Source organism: Micrasema longulum, unplaced genomic scaffold (assembly GCF_059751315.1).
Source record: "Micrasema longulum isolate JH-2025_06_02 unplaced genomic scaffold, ASM5975131v1 h1tg001783l, whole genome shotgun sequence".
Taxonomy (NCBI): domain Eukaryota; kingdom Metazoa; phylum Arthropoda; class Insecta; order Trichoptera; family Brachycentridae; genus Micrasema; species Micrasema longulum.
In genome coordinates, this window is record NW_028278958.1 from 1864 (window position 1) to 24816 (window position 22953).

General features: G+C 34.2%; 3 protein-coding genes across 4 annotated transcripts; 2 read left to right on the plus strand and 1 right to left on the minus strand.

Annotated features, from left to right (window-relative positions):
* Positions 1-8713: 8713 nt before the first annotated feature.
* On the minus strand, positions 8714-13441 carry LOC148273985 (UPF0488 protein CG14286). The gene is made up of 3 exons (XM_088237784.1): positions 13073-13441; positions 10453-10587; positions 8714-9123 (listed from the first exon to the last, which is right to left on the minus strand). The coding sequence occupies exons 1-3, from the start codon at positions 13284-13286 to the stop codon at positions 8774-8776; spliced, it is 699 nt and encodes a 232-aa protein (XP_088093910.1). The 5' UTR covers positions 13287-13441; the 3' UTR covers positions 8714-8773.
* A 1220-nt stretch (positions 13442-14661) lies between these two features.
* LOC148273986 (uncharacterized) lies at positions 14662-15115 on the plus strand. Its single transcript, XM_088237771.1, has 2 exons — positions 14662-14833; positions 14971-15115. The coding sequence occupies exons 1-2, from the start codon at positions 14802-14804 to the stop codon at positions 15113-15115; spliced, it is 177 nt and encodes a 58-aa protein (XP_088093897.1). The 5' UTR covers positions 14662-14801.
* Positions 15116-17772: 2657 nt separating this feature from the next.
* Positions 17773-22890, plus strand: Tim10 (translocase of inner membrane 10). Of its 2 annotated transcripts, XR_015824406.1 has the most exons (3): positions 17773-17917; positions 19718-21003; positions 22431-22890. XR_015824406.1 is itself a non-coding variant. In XM_088237770.1 (2 exons), the coding sequence occupies exons 1-2, from the start codon at positions 17773-17775 to the stop codon at positions 19843-19845; spliced, it is 273 nt and encodes a 90-aa protein (XP_088093896.1). In that variant the 3' UTR covers positions 19846-22890. The 2 variants fall into 2 exon arrangements, 1 of the variants encoding a protein (XP_088093896.1); XM_088237770.1 differs by having other exon boundaries at positions 19718-22890.
* Positions 22891-22953: the final 63 nt, after the last annotated feature.

A 22953-nucleotide genomic window follows, 5' to 3' on the forward strand; every position in this document is an offset into this window, starting at 1 on the left:
AGAAAGTGAGTGGGTGCATCGCATCATCAGGGATGGCGAAATCAATTACAGACAAGCAGAAGGCAGCAGTATGTCAGAACTTTAAATTATTATTAGATTTAAGGGATTATTGACATTTTTTTTGTGCTTTTCTTGTCTTTTTTTTATGTGAATATTTTAAACAGTTTTTTCACGTTTTCGATAAATGCTTTATTTGATTCAACAATATACATCGTAAATCACTGATTAATTTGTCATTTTTTTTCATAGATTGTTTATTATTAAAAATAATTATTGAAAACTTGGAAAATAATTCATTTAGCAATATTTTATTTTCAATTAAAGTACATAAAATAATTAATAACTTTTGCACAACTCTGCGCAAGTTTTTAATACCAATTAAAAAGCAAGATTAGTGTAGAAGACCGCGTTTATTTTATTACCACGATTTTAAAACTCATAGCACAGCAACATAAATATTTGAACGCATTGAATATTCCAGGCAAAACTGACTTAAAGATCAGAACCTAAATTTATTCAAGATTACCAAGTTTATAATATATGTAAAAATAAAAATTACGTAGTGCAGTAAATAAAACATGATAGTTTCACAAAAAAACAGTTTCTTGTATGTTTCTTATATTCTTGTATATTCTTTGTGTATGTGTGTATATATTATTCTATAGTATTATTTTATTGCCCTTGTTTGTCTTTGCAACGTAGTTTAATGTTATTTTTGTTCAGTTTCTTGTATGTATGTTTGTTCATGTAAGTATTGTAATCGGCCCAGGCCAAATATATAACATTTGGGGTGATATACTCTGTGTTAACTATAGTCCTTAAAATAAAGCTTGATTAGAGTGACATTTGTCAGCAAAAGTGACGACATAACTTTGTAGCAACATCTAAGAAGTTATTTATATTGACATACCAATTAAAAAGCAAGATTAGTGTAGAAGACCGCGTTTATTTTATTACCACGATTTTAAAACTCATAGCACAGCAACATAAATATTTGAACGCATTGAATATTCCAGGCAAAACTGACTTAAAGATCAGAACCTAAATTTATTCAAGATTACCAAGTTTATAATATATGTAAAAATAAAAATTACGTAGTGCAGTAAATAAAACATGATAGTTTCACAAAAAAACAGTTTCTTGTATGTTTCTTATATTCTTGTATATTCTTTGTGTATGTGTGTATATATTATTCTATAGTATTATTTTATTGCCCTTGTTTGTCTTTGCAACGTAGTTTAATGTTATTTTTGTTCAGTTTCTTGTATGTATGTTTGTTCATGTAAGTATTGTAATCGGCCCAGGCCAAATATATAACATTTGGGGTGATATACTCTGTGTTAACTATAGTCCTTAAAATAAAGCTTGATTAGAGTGACATTTGTCAGCAAAAGTGACGACATAACTTTGTAGCAACATCTAAGAAGTTATTTATATTGACATACGAAAAATCATTCGTATCTGGCGTGTTAATATATATTTTTAATACAATGCTTGACACATAAATCAACATAAATGTATAAAATCAGCTTTAAAACTAAAATAAAACTAATTATTAACGACGTTCTTACAAGGTTACATCATTTTGCAAAAACGTTAGAGATGGACAAATTGATCGAATAAAAAAATAATTCATTTGACATTGTTGTTTATGAAATAAGTATAAATGTCTTATTGGTGAATAATTGTTTTAAATACACTATAATAGGCTTGTCTTTGCGTTTTTATATCAATTTTCGGAAACAGAGTTTCATGATTGCATGAAAAAACTGATAAAATTGATTTGATCGCTATACGATCAGTGATCAGTAATTTCCCATCACTATTGATATTAGTTTGGCAGCTGTCATTTTAATCAAGCTTTAAGGACATTAGGATATAATATCTAATTTTAAGGAATCTGTTAAAGAGAGTAAAAATTAAATATAGTACGATATATATTTGCATATAAATAAAAATAAAGGTAAAATGAACTCTTTCACTCTGAACACGAGTTTTCACTCTATTAGAGGTAGAAACGTTACCTATTATTGACTATGTATGTACAAACCATTTGTAATTTTATACTTGTTTTGTCAACAATTTTTTTCAATACATAAATGAATAAAGTGATTATTTTTATTCCAGTAAATAAATTAATTAAGTATGATTATTTCATCATTTAAATTTAATTGATTGGGAACGTTACATTTTTTTTTATATATTGTGTAGGGATATATTAATACATTTATTTTACATAAAATAAAATTACAAATTTACAGTTATAAAAAATTAAGATTAACAAATTACAACAGGGATGGAGAATACATTAAATAAGGGAATATGGAAGTCTAGGCATTTACAGGCCTTATGACCTGTCATTGGCTGGTTTAAGTGGCCACTTTACGCACTGTGTAACATTCACCATTTTGCCCTTATTTAATGTATTCTCCATCCCTGTTGTAATTTGTTAATCTTAATGACACCCGAGAGGGTGAAACCCAGTCTTTTGTCTATAAACATTTGGATAAATATTACAAACTCAAATATTGTGATAAATAATTAAGTTTTTAATTTTTTTTTTAATATTGAGCAGAGGTGAATTAACGAGATTCAACTTTTAAATAAAAAATTTCAAGCGTTGCCTAGTAGTATGTGGATGAGATAATTAAATCAAATGAATCTCACACGCATAAATAAAGTCATCAACGCTCTAACTTCACAAATATCAACAGATGAAAGAATTGAAGGAATATAGATGTTCAAATATGGGCAGAATGCTGAATGTTACACAGTGTGTAAAGCGGCAACTTAAACCAGCCTAGACCTCTATATTACCTTCTCTCAAATGTTTTTCATCTCTGTTGTGATATGTTGATAATAACATTTTTCTATACGCGGTTCGTCGAAAATATTTCGGTTTTCAAAACTCGGTCGCGGTTAATTTTATCGAAGGCGAACGATATTCGCGTTTTCTTATTCAACGCAACAGTGTACTACAAGAAATCAATATTGCTGAGCGCAATATGAGAGATACAGATCCAAGAGTATTTCTTTGAATACTGAATTTGTCGAGGATAACGCAAGGTAAGTTTTTTTTTATACTAATAAACATTAATTGCAGATATGATAAATAAATAAAAGGACACAGATTAAAGGAACCGACGAAAAAAAACTGTTTTAAAAAATAAGATAAACAAAAATATTATTTTTAAATGAGAAAGTATTATGTTGTGTGAGCGAGAAAATAATAAAGACTTGGTGATCAAAGTCAACCCTTTGGAGTGGGGTTACTTTGATACATCATGATTTTATGTGCCATTGGCTGGATTAAGTGGCCCTTTTACAGCAAACGACAGGTCATAAGCCGTGCGAATGCCTAGACGTACCGTGTTAACATTTTCTGCCCTTAAATGGCAGGTAGAAGCCCCGTAAATGCCTAGACTCACACATCCCTTGTCGAAAATGTTATTTATATCTGGTGCAATAAATTTAGATCTGTCGGTCTATAAACATTTGGACATGCTCAAATATTGTTGATGTTCGGTTGCGTCAATTTTTTTCCTAATTTAGAGAACGAGAGGTCAAATTACAAAAAAATAGTCCAGTGGTTCTAAACCTTTTTGATGTCAAGGAGCACTTTTGATCGTAAGGAAATTCACGGTACACCAAAACTAAAGATAACTTTTATTACCGGTGATGTATTCAAATTATTAGGTTTTGTCACTAAAATGTTTAAAGATATAAATACCCTAAAAATTTATAAAACACTTATGTATGGAAGTGAAACATGGAGCTGGCAGAGGAAGGATGAAAGCCGAGTGAACGCGGTTGAAATGCGATCTCTTAGACGAATGTGTGGGAAATCAATGTATGACAGGGTTACGAATTATGAAATCAGGCGAGAGTGTAAATCTTAGTCAAGTATAATTGATAAGATTAAGAAAGGGTCTCTGAGATTGTTTGGTCACGTAGAACGAATGGACGACGAAAGAATGGTAAAACAAGTATATATGGCGAAAACATTGATGGCGAGGCATTGAGGGGATCCTGAGGGGTGGGGACGACGTGTTGGCCTCTGTCCATACATCCTCCTCCCCCCTCCTCAATCTGCATAGAGTTTGTATTCCTTAGGAATATTTGTAACAACTTTCCTCTATGCGCAGCTGACAGAGTCCCCCAGGACTCTATAACAGCTGCGGGTGGATGGTGGGCTTAAGGATCTCAACGTGGCTCTCCATAAAGGCCAATGTTGGCAAAATTATCATACTTATTGAGTTGTTTGAAATAAATATGAGAAGTTTCAATTGATTTAACCCGTCATTTTCATAATTATGACCCTTTTAAGAAACCCTTCACAAAGCATACAATTTCACAAAAATGGGCCGGGCACAGGGTAAATTCTATGTGTATTCGGCCGGTGCTCAAAGTGTTAATATTTCTATTTAAGCTTTTAAATGGTTATACTGACTGCCCCAATTTACTAAGTTAAATTAATTTCCATCTCCCTTTTAAACGTACCCGTCACACCAAATTATTTTATTGCATCAATGTAAACACTAATGCAGCAAAAAAAAAATGCGTTTATAGAATACGAGCTGAACCCGGCAATGCTTTGCTATTGCTAGATTTGAGTTCTTGCTAAGTAGATTAAATGATCACAATCGAATGTTTGATATCAATTATTGTACAGTGAAACCTCTATCTATCGTTTTTAAAGGGACTTATTGAAATAAACTATGAATGCGGGAATCAGAGGTCAATACACAAGGAGATAAGATCGGGTAAAGATACCGCCCTGGCAATCTGCATTACCATTGGCAAGTTCAAATTCTAAAAAATATACAAGTTTCAGATGTATTTAAATAAAATTAGAAAGCAGAACTAAAACAAAAAAGTTTATTGCATTGGAAATAATCTTTCACTGAAGTTTGCTCTTTTACTGTTTTATTCCCGTAAGTCAACATTATATTTTCGGCTTTGCAAATAATATTTTTTTCGGCATCAGTTATTGAATGTGAGTAGCAAAAGGTTTTTAATCTTTCGAAGATAGTGCATGCTTCTGAAAATGAAGGTACAGGCGTCACACAAGCTTTCGATAGTTTCTATCCCATACGTTGGGATATTGTCGTCAAATGTAATAAAATTGTTGAAATTCGTCTGTGTATCAAGTCTTAGCCAATCATCTTCAGAAACATCTTTCTCTCTCGAATGTTCTGCGCACTAGAACATTTACAAAATATTAAAATATGTCAAATACGCATTGTAATTCAAACGATGAATGCGGTAAATTGGTGGATAGAGAAACGATCGATGCGATCAATTTTTGTATGTTTTATATGAAGTTATTTCAGAGTTGGAAGAAATAAATGACACGTCCGAGTAAACGATTATTCGAGGAACGATAGATGGAGGTTTCACTGTATTTGGTCCAAATTAGATATGTACGTTTTCATTATTATTTTTGTTTAAATAAATTGTAATAAACTGAGAAATTTTATAAATAGGTGTTCGAACATTGTTTTCCTGTCACTGTCTCGCAGATGCCTCCTCAATGCTGTGCGAAAAAGACAACTGCATGTCGGACTTTTTGTTAGAATAGACAAAAATCGACATTTCGCTGTACCGTTTTCCGCACCTCAAAACTGAACCGATTTTGTTATTTTTTATTTTCTGTTTCGGTATGTTTTGCGTTTTTCAAAAATAATTCTACTTGTATTCCGTGTGCCCGAAGACAGCAGACTGTGCTTTTAACGGGTTTTGATGGTTCGAGTTCCCATAGTAAACCATTTAAAAAAAAACAAAGTAATATAAGGACACGCCAATGGTAAATATCTATAATGTGTAAAAAAGAGCTCTGCGCTGGTTTGAACCCGTAGAGCGAATGGACAACAAAATAAAGGCTAAAAATATTTACAATGCAAATGTTTATGGATGCAGAAATAGAGGAAGACCGAGAAAGACATGGCATGACCAAATCCAAAAAATACATGGTTAAAGTCGTAATATTCGGCACGCGTTCATGAGAAGATCTATGAATGTAGAGGAAGCGAGATCGGAATGCAAAGATAGAGTGATGTGGCGTTCTATCCTCTCTTCCTATCCTTACGGGGAAACGGCGTGATAGTTTGTTGTTGTTGTTATTGAAAAAAAAAAACATTTCTCTAATGCCATTATTCAGAGAGAAATAATAGATCCTCTAATTACCGATGAAAGTAGTCGAATAAAAGTAGTCGACTACATTCGATGGGTAAATGTAGTCGACTGAAAGCCCGAATGCAGTAATGTAGTCGAATGAATTCACTCAGAATATTGGGTAGCCTCCTCCCAAGCCAAGGGTAAACATCTTTTCCAACTGAAACTAAATGTAACAGAAAAGCCTTGGTTTTCCAAAGTGATTCTGAACAAGTTTGAGACATCCTCCATATGCAGAATGCGCATTGGGCACTGCTGCATTTGTTCTCACCTGTTCAGAATCCATGTCCGGGACTCTGCCATGTGCTAATGTCAGCTTGAGGAGGAAGATCTAAATCATGTTTTGTTTGGATCCTCCATTAATGATTGTCATCCTGAGTTCCTATCCGACCTCTCCGATATCAACGACCCGTTCCCTATTCATATTCTTACTCTCCTTTTCCCTGCTCAATAAACGTGTATTTAAAATTGTATGTAAATATCTAGTTATAAATGGTGTTAAGCTGTAAATATGTTGTATTATTATATGTATACATTATATTAAATACTAACATACTAACTTGTACATAATATATTACTAACACATGTGTATATATGTAAAAAAAATAAAAAAATACTCGATACTGGCCAGAACACCCAAGTTGAGATGTGAAAAGGCCATGAAAATACGAAGAAGAAGAAGAATGAATTCACTCGACTACAAATAGACCAATGGGCGAGCTTTACGCCGACTATCGAATGAATTAGTAATTTCCAAACTAATGAATTCATTCGACTACAAATAGACCAAACGGCGTGCGTTAAATTCACGTCCCGGCTTTCAAGAAATAAAATCCGTATTAGAACGTGACTTCTGTTTTTCATATAATATTATTAGTTTAAGTAAAATGAAAATTCAAAACATTTGAAAATATTCTAGAATGTAACCAACTCTAAGTTTTCATACAATCTAGGTATCGTTTTTTGCTTGTGTTCATATTGTTATTCCTTTATATTTGTGTTGTTTTTAATTTTAATTTGTAAATCTATGTCACTTGTTTAAGGCCGATGTTATCACATTTTGGTAGAAGGCTCTTTTTCTTATAAAGGAAAAAAAAGTACCTAACATTCCCATGCACATTTCTCCCGAAAAACGGAGTTTGTCTTTGAATAAATTTGTGTCTATTGTCTATGGTATACCGGAAATAAATGATTCATTCGAATAATTAATTCGATTATTTCCTTCATTCGATTAGTCAATTTAGTCGATTATTTTCATCTAATTTTAACTCATTTTGAGTTTTTTTTTAGTCAAGCCGTTTTCGTCCTAAAGGTGCGTATATGAGCAAGTTATGGTCGCTGAGAGGATCATCATATTTGAGATAACGCCGGATACGTTTTTTGTATTTGATATAATGTGATCAATCAAAGAGGAGCAGTTTTGCGTTATTCTCGTGGGAAATGTCATGTTGCAAATACGAAAAACGTAGAATTGCAATGTGCATATGGAATTCCTTGCGCTTTTCGCATTTGTATCCGTTTTTTGTAGATTTTTTTCTATTAATTTTAAGGGGTACTGAGGGCCATAAAGAAAAGAAAGCTTAAGGACTCTGGGCATGCGATGAGAGGCGAAAAATATAACATTTTACAAGTCATTCTACAAGGAAGGATTGAAGAAAGACATAGTGTTGCAGTAACTCAGGCCTGAGTTACTGCAACACGAGTGCTAGTATAGAAGTCTTCAGGGTGCTATTCTGAACCGCTCTTGCGGCGCGAGAAAACAGTTTTTCTCGTGTATTGTGTGTGTTAATACGCGAGATAATACGGCGTCAGCGTTTGGAATACCACCCCAAGGCAGCTGCCAACAAAGTGATAATTATTGCGATGATTTCCAACCTCTATCGGTGAGAGGAAATAAATGTAAAGTTTGAGCACCAGACGATACATTGCTTTGAAAAGCAATTTATCAGGACTTGCATATCATATTTTTTATAAAAGTAAAACTCTGTAAATATGCTATTTTCAAACTCCGTAAAAAAATACTGAAACAAGTCTGTACAGTTTTCATCATATTTTACACGGTTTTTCAGGGCCAGACCACGAAACTTCAGAGAAATATTCCTCATGGTAACCTTTAAAAAATCCTGAGTCATAAAAAAAAAAAAATAGTAATCTCAAAATGTAGTAAATCCTCATTTCTCGGACAAGCAGTCCCTTCACAAACCCCTACCCCTCTCCTACCCAGCCACTTCCCTTGTCCGCGTCTGGTGATGCTTGTACGAGAAATGAACAATTTACTTTATTTTGAGATCATGAAAAAAAAAAAATTTTTTTTAATGACTTTTTGGAAAAAAATTATTAGGATTTTTTAAAAGCTTATCATGAGGAATGTTCCTTTAAAGTTTCGCGGTCTGGCCCTGAAAAAAGCGTATATATAACCTTTTGGCCAAGTATTTATACTTGAACAACTTCACTCTTGACTTGTATACAGTCCATTGATAAAATTGGTGGCACATGTGAGTTTATTTGACTGGAAAATGATTTGGACGTACTCAAAACATTGGCAGATATTTTTATTAAACATACAAATAAGTCTTAAGCAATAAAACAATTAAAATATTTACAAGTCAGCATTTTGGCTATGAGAATCAACATTTGAATTAAAATTAAATTTGAAAGTAGCTCCAGAGAATTCCAAAGGTTTATTCAATGTCTTAGTTTGGCTATTGAGACTTGGATTTAAATTGGATTTCAATGTATCTCCATTTGAATCCGAGGACCTGTCCAGTGTTCCGATGCTTGAAATATTCTCAGGATTTTCATTAGAGTCTCCGATGGTCATCTGGTTCAAGGAAGGCTTGAAATTAAACCTGAAAGAGTTATCGCCGGTGCTCAAGAAAACAGATTTCCTTAAAAACATTGACTTTTCGCTTGTTGAAGCTTTGTTTGTAAATGTTATTCTGCTGTTAACTGCAAATAAAATATTTTTTTAAATCATGACAATAAACACAAAATAAATAAAAAAACAACTGAATGGTTTGGGTAAGTAGGAAGAAATTGCCTTAAAGCAATATGCCACACTCACACCGTGGACTCTGAACTATGTTAATTTTAAACAAGTGGCTGTTAGCGCAGCAGTGTCCCATTCTTAACCTGCAAATGTTTGATACTAATCTTTTAGACAATTTTGCAGACTTAAACCAGGGTTGAGAAGGGATTTTTCTGATTCTCAAACCATCTGATAAAATAATAATAATTTAAATGCTACGCTTCCCACCCTTACAAGACAAAAATACTTAATTTATTAGCGCCATAAACATTATAAAATAAAATAGGATAATATTTGAGTTTATCCAAATGTTCGTAGACAAAAGACTGGATTTCACCCCCTCGGGAGTCATTAAGATTAAAAAATAACAACAGGGATGGAGAATACCTTAAATAAGGGAATATAGAAGTCTAGGCATTTACAGGGCTTATGACCTGTCATTGGCTGGTTTATTCCCTTATTTAAGGAATTCTCCATCCCTGTTGTTATTTGTTAATCTTAATGACTCCCGAGGGGGTGAAATCCAGTCTTTTGTCTACGAACATTTGGACAAACTCAAATATTGTAATGATATTGTAATCTTAATGACTCCCGAGGGGGTGAAATCCAGTATTTGGTCTACGAACATTTGGATAAACTCAATTATTATCCGATTTTATTTTCTTATGTGTATGGCGCTAATAAATTAAGTATTTTTGTCTTTTTATTATATAAATAAAACACGAGTGATACTTTAATCCACAAATTTGGAATATCTAGTGACCGGTTTCATCGCTTTCGCGACATCTTCGAGACTGGTATATTTATTAAAAAGTTAAATGTATTTATACATAACAGAGGTAAGGATACATATGTATTTATACATAACAGAGGTAAGGATACAGATGTCGCTAAAGCGATGAAACCGGTCACTGGATATTCCAAATTTGTGGATTAAAGTATCACTCGTGTTTTATTTATATAATAAATTACAATGAACTTCCATCAAGAATTTTCACTTACAAACTTAAATGTTTTATTTTTGTCTTGTAAGGGTGGGAAGCGTAGCATTAAAATTATGATTATTTTATCAGATAGTTTGCGAATCAGAAAAATTATTATTATTTAGACACCTTATATGTTCTCTTACTTTAATATTAAAGTTTATTTTAGTTTTTCCAATGTAAATTGATACATCTCATATTACGCTTATACCACAATCTTAACAATCATATTATTTGAATTTTTTTAATAACAAAAGACAAAATTACCTTTTTTAGCTTTCTTTTCTTCTGCAGCCATTTTTGAGCGATAGTCTCCAAAATGCGATCGCATCAATTGTCGCTTTCGAACAACGGGCTGAGAACTACTTTTCAGTATATTTAATGTCTTAACTGATTCCTCGACTGTAAAAGAAATAAACACATACCATTGTTTATTTATGCAGCATATTGACTTATTAAATACAGTCGGCTGTCGCTGACTGTTACATGCTAGAGAATTTGGCCCTTCAGACCTCATCGGTTTCACTGGCCCTCAGACCTTAGATGATCGGCCCTTTCGGCCTTGGTTGATTTGGTTCTCAGACACCTAGAATTATTGCCGCTTTGGGCCTCACAATTTACTGCTGTTCGGAGGAATCAAAATGTAATAAAGAAGAATCATTATTCATTATTCCCTTTCCGCATCTAATGGTGCATAGGGCACTGCATTGGTACACCAACCGCAGCGAATCTTAATCATTTTTGTTACATGATAGCAAGATGATCATACTTACGCTTCAGGTACCAGTCCAGGGACTATGAAATATTCTAGTGTAAAAACACCTTTTAAATAAATATTTCATGTCTAACATGTCGGGAATCGAACCCGAGACCTCTCTCGCGGTAGGCAAATGCGCTGACCCCTACACCACGAGGCCAACTGACTCCAATTTTTTATAGTGAGTTATTTATTTAAAAAGGCTAAAATATGCATAAAAAATGCTTTAAATATGCAATTGTGAAAATATGCAACATCAAATATAAAAAAGATTAAGGTAATTATTTTTTTTATTAGTGTACACAAATGCCTTTTACAAACATAAACATTAAGAAGGTTAAAATGATAATAGTAAAAACTAAAAATAAATTTATTTAAAAAATAAAGTTGCAAGAATCTAGAAAGATTATATGCAAATGCATATAATCTGGTCTCCACTAATGACACAACACGGGTGGCAACTTATGAGTTTGAGATGAGGATACTTTTAGATCGTGTTAAGAGAGAAAGTCGGGCACTCGGTTAGAGTATCAACCAAAGTAAGGCCAAATTAATGGTGATCGATAGAGCCCATAAACTTCCTTCATCAAACATACTAAACCATCTTAAAAATATTTATGCATACTTAATTAATCTTGCAAAAACCCATGTACTGTGTAACACTTCATGCCTTGATGCCCAAAATCCCTGACTGTCAAACCAAATCAAAAGGGGCGAGAGTTTCAAATACCTGGGAGTATATGTTAGGGAAAATGGCAGCTTTCAAAAATAACTGAGAGTGCGGTTAGGAATAGCAGGCGCTACATTCAACAGTACGAAGGCTGTCTGGAGATTGGATATTTACTCAGTGAAAACCAAATGCCGCCTATATAACGCCTGCATAACACCTATTCTCCTCTACGGATGCGAATCGTGGCACATCACTAGGGCCCAAAACAGCAAAATTCTGGGTTTTGAGAATAGGTGTCTCAGAAGAATCTTGGGGGTGCGGTGGTTTGACTTTATGCGGAATGCAGCAAACTCCGGTGACAACTGTTATCAAGCAGAGGCGATACGGTCGGCTTAGCCATGTGCTGCGGATGCCTCCTGAGAGCCTCAACCACGCTTGCCTACGTTACAAGGCATCAGGTTCTCGACGCCCTGGACGTCCACTGCTGACTTTTCGTAGGCAGTTTGTGTCAGAACTACGGGATGCGAACCTTACTTGGGAGGATTCACAGGCAGCCGACAGAGATGCTTGGAGGATCTTTGTGGACACCATATGCTCTAACCAGGGAGCGGACATGGAATAATGAATGAACTTACTCGTATACTTATTTGTTAACTTAGTGACGAGAAGGTCCAACACAAATTTTTAAGATTTATAAATTTCAAATTAAACATTCCAATTGAAGAGCTTAACTATAAATGTTTAATGAAGCAGTTAAAATTAATATGTATTAGTGATAAGAGGGAAAATTCACATTTAGGGCTGTTTTTCAAGTTATTAAATAATGTTCTTGACAGTCCCGAACTTTTAAATTGTGTGAATTTTTATTTGAGACAGCGTGGGACGAGACAAAATACTTCTTTTGCTGTTGATTTGCATAGTTCAAACTATGCTAAATACTCACCTATTCCACAGCTCCACATGTTAGCGAACAAACATGGAAACTTAGATATATTTCATTAATCTTTATACCAATTAAAATCATTACTTTTTAATCACTTCTTTTCTAAATTATAAAAATGTACTAAGTGTCATACTTGTTTTACTGTTTATGCTATGATACATCGCCTCTGTTACTTCAATACTTTTTTTATTTAAACACTTTATTTATTGTTAGTTTGCTATTGTTAGTACCTATGTTATAATTAAATATTTAATTTTTCTTTGTTATTTCCTTATTTTCTGCTGATTTTATTTAATGTATCTATATTTTTTATACTGTGTTCAGGTGTTTTGTTTTATTATAATTGTTTTTCAATATTATTTTATACTTTGTTAAAGGCGTAAGCCGTCGAAATAAATAAATAGGCAGTAGCCACTGTATTAAAAAAAACTCTTATAACGAGTATTCGGCATTCGTCGGTCCCGTCTTCTTTGTAATAACCAAGTTTTACTGTATTTGTATATTGTTTTTTTCTTACCGATTTTAGGATTCAAATTTCTGTTCTCTAGAGACAGCTCTAATTGCTGAACACACCAGCAAAGTTCCACTTCAAATTTTCTATCATTTTCTAAAGTAGTGTCGACTGTTGAGTTACTGGACGAAGCAGGTTGCTCGGGAATAGGAGTAACTATTTTCTTAGGAAAACTCTTCGTTTTTCCATTTCGACTGTGTAATTTAGCTTTGGGAGGCATTTGAAAAGGTTTCCAGATAATTTGATTATATTACTTTTAAAAAATTGAACGAAAGCAAAGTTTTTTAGCATAAAATTGATGATATTTTGAAAATTGACAATACTTCCGATTTCTGACTTTTGACAGGAGACAAAGAGAAGACATGTGTTATGTGTGCCATAGACCAAAAATATCATCACCATCATTATCTTTGCCGCACCCAGTGATGCATAGGGCACTGTATTGGTAAACCAAATGCAGCGTATTTCAATAATCTGTTGCAAGAAGTGAAGATGATCAGTCCTACGCTTCAGGTAGTAATAAAATATTGCAGTTTAAGCAACCTTTAATATCATTATTGAACATTCACCCTGTTAGGAATTGAACCCAGGATCTCAAGAATCGTAAACAAATTCACCAACCACTCCACCACGAGGCGGACTTACCTTTCTTTACTACTTTTTGGTTTTCTGTTTTCGCTATTATCAAGTAAAAATCATTTTCCAGGGATCCGGTTTTATTTTATTATTACAGTTATGAGTAACTTATAAAACAGCATTTAAGTATTATCATACCTTAAGGACACTGTACAACCTCATTACATGAATATTTATTTAACGGCAAGAAATATGGTACTCTAGGTATTTTCAAATCTTACGCCCAGTCATAAGCTTGTTTAAGTGGCCCACGAGAGGTCATAAGCCCTGTAAATGAGTTTCATATTTCCCTCTCTAAAATTATTCTATCTCCGTTGTAGTAATATGACTAACTAACTAACTAACCATCACGCCATTTCCCCGGAGGGGTAGGCAGAGAGGATAGAACGCCACAACACTCTGTCCTGGCACACTTCCTTTGCTTCCTTCACATTCATACATCTTCTCATGCACGCACGTCGATTATTCCGACTTTTCACATGACCACTTTCAAGAATTTGTTGTACTTGATCATGCCATGTCTTTCTCGGCCTTCCTCGACTTCTACAACCAGACACATTCGCATCATAAATCTTTTTAGCCGTTCTTTCATCGTTCATTCGCTCCACATGACCGAACCATCGCAAAAGACCTTTCTTAATTTTGTCGATAATGCTTAACTCAGCCTTGCATTCTGCTCTAATTTCGACATTAGTAATATGTTATCTCATAATTGGATTAAAACCCATCTTTGTTTGTAAACATTTGGACAAACTCAAAATATTTATTTTGTAATCATGTGCTATGGATTTATTAAAATGATTTGAAACACAGAACTGTATTTATCACCCGCTTGGACGCAGATACAAAAACTGAATATACATTTTTTTTCATTCTCTTAACCAAAAACCCTTAACACATTGCTTCTGGTACTAAATAAATCAGGTTAGGCAACTAGAAAAATAAGACGGAATTTAGCATTTAGTCTGTGACTGATTTCGAAATTCGACTGATCGGAGTACAATTTGTGACTGAACCTAACCTACAAATAATAAATAATATAGCGTTTTTGAATAGGACGTGCTCATGTTTATAATGTTTAATAAGTAGATGTAACAGTATGCAAAACTTTCAAAAGATTTGGATTTGTTGGTGGGTATAAAGTAGTAGAAAATACGCTAATATTACATCACTACGCTAGTTTGACATGTTTTGTGACGTGATGTAACAGCGCGCAGTTTGCCGTGGATTTTGAATTTTTAGGATTATCGATAAATATTTTATTTTAGGTCTGTTTTAACTGTGTTAGGAGTATCTGGATTCGCCTACACGAAGAATCAGGTTATCAGTAACCGAGCGGAGGCTATGAAAGTGAGGGAACGCATGCGTCAAAGTAATATCGGGGAATACGAGCCTAGCTACAGGAAATTTTAGGTAATTTCTTCATTTTACTCAATAATAATAATTTCATTTCCATCTATCGTCGGTATACTGATAGAACCCTCTTGAGAGGAAACGCGGTCTGACCTTTCTTCATACAACTACCATTAATTGATGCCGCCTTTCAATTGATAAATGCGTTTGTAGTATCTAGAGTCGATTATTGTAATGGTATCTACGCAGGTCTACCAATAAATATAATGACTCGCCTACAGTCTGTATTGAATGCCGCAGCGAGACTTATTTTTGGAATCTCTGAGTTCAGTCATATCACTCCTCTACTTCGGGAATTACACTGGCTACGTTTTCTACAGAGGGTGGAATACAAACTCAGTTGACTCATGTTCATATAAATCACTGCACAACTCTGCTCCAGAATATCTAAGGAAACTCTGCATTCCAGATAAACTAGCTGCTATCAGCCATACCTCTTATGCTTAGATCAGCTACATCTACGTCGAGAAAAAAAGTTAATATACCTCGACCCAAACACGCACAATTCAGCAAACCCGCATTTGCGGTCACAGGCCCTACTGCATGGAATGCTCTCCCAGCAGAGGTACGAAACTGTGAGAGTGAAGTGATGTTTTGGAAAAAACTTAAAACCCACTTGTTCTCCCAATCATTTAAATAAATCCGTAGCATGTGATAACAAAGTAAGAGATTTTTTCATCTGAAAAATCCAATCATATACGACTACTCACTGAACGATGAAATATTATCATCTGTGTCTAGTATACGAGATTTGGGTATTATACTTGACACTAAACTTTCTTTTACAATTCATATTGAACATGTTATCAATAAATCCTTAAAACTTCTTGGGTTTATTAACAGAAGCACAGCTGACTTCAAAAATATCAATACCCTTAAAACTCTCTTCTGTTCCCTAGTTCGCCGGCACCTAGAGTATTCCTCTGTTATCTGGTCTCCATATTATGATGTTCACATCAAGAATATTGAATCAGTTCAATATCGATTTTTAAGAAAGATAGGCTGGAGGTTGGGCTTATCCAGAGACCTATATACATATAATGAGTTAGAAACTACTTTGAATATATCTTCTCTTCAATACCGTCGAAATAAATCTGACCTTATAGTCCTATTTAAAATTCTCAGCTTATTCTTTGATGCGCCTGAACTACTGAGCTTAGTAAAATTAAATATCCCAACTAGAAACCTCAGACAAAACTTACTCTTTCATACCGATAACCATAGGACTAACTATGGTTTTCATTCCCCTATGCCCAGAATTCTTAGGTCTGCCAACAAACATACCAGTCTTGATTTATTTGATAACAAGTTGTCTTCTTTCAAACAATCACTGAATCAAATTCCATTATAAACACCTCTCTCCCGCTTTCACTCCCACAAAGTCTACTATAAACCATCGAGTCTTTCTAATTTTGTTATAATAATCTTCTATGTATAAATGCGTCCATAAAAATGCCCATTGGGCGTATATATAAATAAATAAATTACAAATTTAAAAACTTGAAATTAAATTTATATCTTTATATAATCACTTTGTAAAGCACCCTTGAGGTATTATATTACGAAAATGGCGCCATATAAGTTTTCCATAATAATAACAAAAACATGTTCCTTTTATTCCCTGGCTTATGACACTAGAGCAGTGATATTTTTACACACTATAGATATTTACCATTGGCGTATCCCCATAGTTTTGTTTTTTGATAAATGAGGAACAGCCCTACGAAAAATGTTATCTTAGGCGTGGTAAAAATAAAACCATTAAATCTGTACGTCAGAGGCAGACATGCAAATCCAGAATCTGATGTATTAAGATACTGAAAATACAAATGAACACTTTCCAGGCCATGCCCGGACACATTTCGGTATGAATTTCTCCCCCTGTTGGTCGGCCCTCATCCGCCGATCACGAACTGTGTTCGAGTTCGGTTTACATATTTTTCCTATCGAAATCATGTATCCTGTTTGTGATTTGATAAGTTTAGTCGAGTGGTATTCATAGGTATTATAGTCGGCCTTGTGGTGTAATGGTCAGCGCATTTGCCTACCATGCAAGATGTCTCAGGTTCGATTCCCGGCATGGTTGAAATGAAATATCATTTAAAAGGGTGTATTTACACTAGAATATTTCATAGTCTCTAGACTGGTACCTGAAGCATAAGACTGATCACCTTACTTTCATGTAACAAAAAATGATCAAGATACGCTGCGATTAATGTACCAATGCAGTGCCCTATGCACCATCAGGTGCGGAAAGGGAATGATGATGGAATAATGATGAATTTATAGAGTACACACACAATAATCTTGAGTTTAATAATTTTAACATTTTGAGAGGGAAGGATATATTAACATAAGTGCTTCAAATATGAAATTTTGTTTTGTATGGTAGAATTGGCTCTGGATTATGTAGCCATTTTACTGAATAGAAAAAAAAATATACAGCATTAAAATTGTAAAAATTCTCTCTTAATATTCAATGTATTTTTAACGTTATTCCTGATTTGTGAATATACCCTTTTAATGAAAATGATGCTATAAATTACTCGTTTAAAAATCCGTGCAATTATTTACAGACTAGACAGACTCAAGTGAAGAATCAAAACGAAGCTGATAATTATAAAGTAATTAATTTGGTAGCAGCGATATAAGTCAAGATGGCTGTTTCTCCCTTACTGGACCCCACCAAGTTGCAGCTGGTACAAGAGTTGGAGATAGAGATGATGTCAGACATGTACAATCGGCTCACTGCGGCCTGTCACAAGAAGTGCATACCACCCAAGTATGCGGAAGTCGAGTTAGGTAATTGGATTTATTTTTTTTATTTTTCATTCACACGATACCTAAAATATATTTATTTTAAGGATCCACTCAATTGACACTCTTTCCTCATAGGACCCACTTAGTGGACACTTTTTTTCTCACAGGACCCACTCAGTGAACTTGGACTTCTCACTTTTTTTATCATAGAAACCTGGCAGAGTAGACATGAAGTATTGTTTTTTTTCCACATCCACTCCTTGCTGAACCATGGGGACATCATTAGACGCCTCCAGGAGACCCTATTGCAAGTCGGCACTCTCGCCTCTTTCCGCATCCATTAGTTCCGCCGAATAAAGACGAAAGATCATCATCAGTGGCCTTCCAGGATGGTGGGAGCTCGAAGGTGTAAAACACTGGCAATTTGGGTTTAGGTTCTCTCGAGGCAAGCGCAGCACGTGTCAAAGAAAGGTCCACTGCCGCATCCTCAAAACGCTCGTTAATCGAGGGTGCTGCGTCCTTTCCCGGACTTAAATGTTATCTATAAATCTTCTCCTCGTTCTAAATATTTATTTATTTATTTTATTTACGGACATTGTCCGTTTATACAGTTCATAGGGATAAATATTACAAATGTTAACACACAATTAACAACAAATGTTAAGAAAATGATTCAACTTCTAGATATCATGACAATTGATCAAAGAATCAAATTCAATGTTGCCAATGAAATAAACAAAATTATTAAAGGAATAGTTCCGAGATATTTTCAAAATAAACTAAAAAATAATGAGTTCTTTCATAGAAACTATGCAACAAGAGGATCTAAAAATATAAGACTGGAAAAGAAATCAAAAGCAATTTCCCAGAACTGCCTTATGTACAAGGGAATAAAACTATTTGAAGAAATGCCAGAAAGCATAAAAAATTAAATTAATGTAAATATATTTAAAATTAAATGTAAAAAGTATATATGTGAAAAATATTAGGTAGTAAATAGTGAATATAATTAATGAAAATGTACATATGAAACAGTTAATATTATAAATTAGGATACTAATTGTATAATAGTGATAAATAATGTTAGAATAAGTATAGATGTAAATATGGTGTTGTAAATATATATTAAACTATGTAAATACATAGAACTAAATAAATAAATAATAAAAAAAAAATAAGAACAGTAAAAATCGATGATTTTACTTTTTAATAAAAAAGAAGAAAAGAAGCGTTGACAAACATAAGGGACATCGAGACAAGATATGGACTATTTATTTAGTGCTCGTTTAAATTGTTGTAAACATAAACCAAAACGTCCAGATCCTGTATCGAGTTAACAATACCACAAAGACAAATCATTGGAGAATTAAGGCCATAGTTTGTTCTATGCTGATCGATGAACGGTATTTCATTGTTTCTTAACCTACGAGTCGGAATATGGAATTTTACTTGTCCCAGTAATGATGGAACATCGATTATACCATTTAGTATGCCGAACATATATATGGAGTCAATATTAGTTCTACGTTTTTGTAGACTAGAAATATTGAACATTGACTATATATCAGCAAACGAATAATTACCTCTCTCTAGTCCAAGCACCCACGCTACTTTTTGAAGCAAGCGATGTTCTATATATTGTTTAAACTACAATATTTCATTGTTCCCGGTTTGGCATTTGAAGCGTAGGACTGATCATCTTACGTCCACATAACAGATGATCAAAATACGTCGCATAAGGTTTACAGATTCAGTTCCCTATGCACCATTGGATGTTGAAAGGGGATAATGGTGCAGTACCGTACTGAAAAAAAATGATAATCTTGTTTTTCTCTTTTTTAGGAAAAGGTGAATCAGTCTGCCTAGATCGGTGCGTAGCCAAATACCTGGACATCCACGAGAGAATAGGAAAGAAGTTGTCTTCAATGTCGATGCAGGACGCCGCGGAAACCGGGTTAAAGGCGACATAAAGGCCAACCGATAGTTTTATTAATGTTCGTCGTCTCGGTGGCAAAACAAACTGAGCCGTTATATTATCATAGTTTGCAAAAAATGATTTTATTAACAAAAATTACATCAAAACTGGTATCAAAATGAGAACAGCATATTTTCAAAGATCACACCCTTTTAAGTAAATATTTTATATCAACCATGTCGGGAATCGAACCCGAGACCTTTTGCACGGTAGGCAAATGCGCTGACCATTGCGCCACGAGGCCGATGTGCACATTGTTTTAATTTGAAAAAATCAGTAGTCCTAAATACGCTTTTTTAATATGTACCTTTATTATCAAAATAAACAATATTTTACATAGGAAGTTCTTTGTTACACTGAAATTATCTCATTTAGCACAATCACAAAATCTTGTGTCCTGAACATTTCATTCAATGTGACTCCGGAGTCCGGAGGTTTATCCATAAACTATCGCCAATTGAAATCTAATATCTAATTCCTCTTCAATAAATTAAGCAGTTTTTATCTCCGCCCTGTAAAAAGAACAAAAATACATTTGCGGTGTTGTTACATAAGGGACGACATATACCTTGGAACTAAATTTTCGAGAATGTCGTCGACCCATCTTTTTTGTGGCCTGCCGACACCTCTTTTCGATCGTTCTGGGCGGCCCACCTGTCGTCGTTTTGTCTCGCCGAGCGTCCTGCCCAGTGCCATTTTAATTTTGCCGAAGATCCATGTTATCTACGACTCCAGTTTGGCTCCTGATTTCTTCATGTCTCTTAGACATAAAAAAGCCTCAACAATGTTTCGAGTATGTCCAAATGCTTGCAGACTGGCTGGATTTTCTCCCTAAGGAGTTGTTCATATTTAAATTTGTTGCAACAGAGAGGGAAAACATTTTTGAGAAGGAGTCTAGGCATTACAGGGCTTACGATCTGTGATTGGCTGGTTTAAGTGGCCACGTTACACACTGCGTTACATTCACCATTTTGACTATGTTTGAACATCCACATTTCCTCAACTCTTCCATCTGTTGACTTTTGTGAAGTGAAAGAGCTGAAGCCTTTATCACGTGGGTGAGATTCATCCGGCTGAACCAATTCGCCTACTAGGTTAACGCCTGAAAATAATTTTCCAATTTTTTATACTTCTTCTTTTCATCATCATCATCGTTCCCTTTCCGCACCTAATGGCGCATAGGGCACTGCATTGGTACACCAATCGCAGTGTATCTTGATCATTTTTGTTACATGAAGGTAAGATGATCAGGCTTACGCTTCAGGTATCAGCCCAGGGTCTATGAAATATTCTGGTGTGAAAACACCCATTCAAATAAATATGTCACATCAACCGGGTCGTCGGGATTTGAACCTGAGACCTCTTGCATGGCAGACTAACGCACTGACCATTACACTACGAGGCCGACACGCTTCTTCTTTTACCAGGTAGTTAATTCAACAATGTTTTAAGTATGTCCAAATGCTTGCAGACTGGCTGGATTTTCTCCCTAAGGGGTTCCCTTCTCAAAAATGTGTTCTCTCTCCGTTGCAACAAATTAAAATAAAAATGTTTTTATAAGGATATCGAGTATTTTTCATTTGGGTTTTTTCTCCACTAAGATGACAAGTTATGAATGTTATTTGTAGATATTCTTAGTAAAAAAAAAAATTATGTATAATTTTGATGCAAGGTATCATTTAAAGTCTTTTGTTTTTTTTTATATTTTAATATTCATACGTACAGAATATAGTTAAATAGAAATGAAATCCTGGACGAGGTCTCAGGTTCAATTCCTGGTAACAAATGATATGATTTGAAATATTTACATACTTCAAAATACTCATATTCCAAAATACGTCTCCCATTCGGAATGTTTTGGAATGCACCCGAAGTGGCTTTATAAATAGCAGACGTGTCGGATGAAGACGCCTGACACGTTATCCACCCCAGTAATAACCGAAACACACCAAATTATTTTATGAGACATTTATGGCGTAGCAGAGATACTACAATGAAAATTAGAATTTACAAATTACAACAGGGATGGAGAACATTTTAGAGAAGGAAATATGGAAGTCTAGGCATTTACAGGGCCTATAACCTGTAATTGGCTGGTTTAAGTGGCCGCTTTACACACTGAAACATTTTCTATTTTGCCCATGTTTGAACATCCATATTTCTTCAATTCTTCCATCTGTTGATTTTAGTGAAGATAAAGAGCTGAAACCTTTATTGTTGTGAAAAGATTCATCTGTTTGAATTATTTCACATACTGGGACAGCGATCAGAGGGATCTAGGGGGTGAAATCCAGTCTTTTGTCTACAAACTTTTGGACAAACTCAAAATATTGTCATGAAAATTAGAATCTTTATGTTGAGTGACATTAGCAGGCGCTACTCAAGGTCAATTTTGTGGCGTTACGAAATTGAACAGTGCTAATGAATAACGAGCGCCCAGAGTGATTCCGAAACATCCGAACGGGATACGTATTTCCGAGTGAAACTGAAGTATTTTTAAATATGCTCCCTAGACTGGCACAAGCATTCTGTCTTTGTAACATAGGATCGAGTTACACTGCGACTGGCGTACCAATGCAGTGCCCTATGCACCATTGGGTGCAGATAAAGGCGTGGTCAATGAAGAATGTTTCATTGATACTTTGTTTCAAAATTATTATCACATGTGACATTAATTTTTGCAGATCAAAACTCCAGTAAAAATATATGTAATATTTTATTGAATAATGGGCCTTACTTATAATAAACTTGGTATAAAGTTACGCCTAGGCATAGTGAGAATGGTGTTTTATTATTTTATCTAGGCGTAACTTTATGCCAAGTTTATGAGTAAGACCAAATATGTTCCGGATGTTTTAATTTTTCAAGAAATGTTTTGCCAGATTTTTGTAAATCAATAAATACATAATTATATTAAAGTTTTATATTTTACTTAGTTTTAGCGTTTGTTTTATATGAGGTTGCTATTGTTAATTATGACATCAGCAATAATGAGTTGAATATGTTTTAATTTATATTCAAATAAAATGATGTTTTGTTATCGAGATTTTTCATTCCTATGATGTCCCTAGTGTCGCACATAAAAAATCTTTCGGAAACTAAA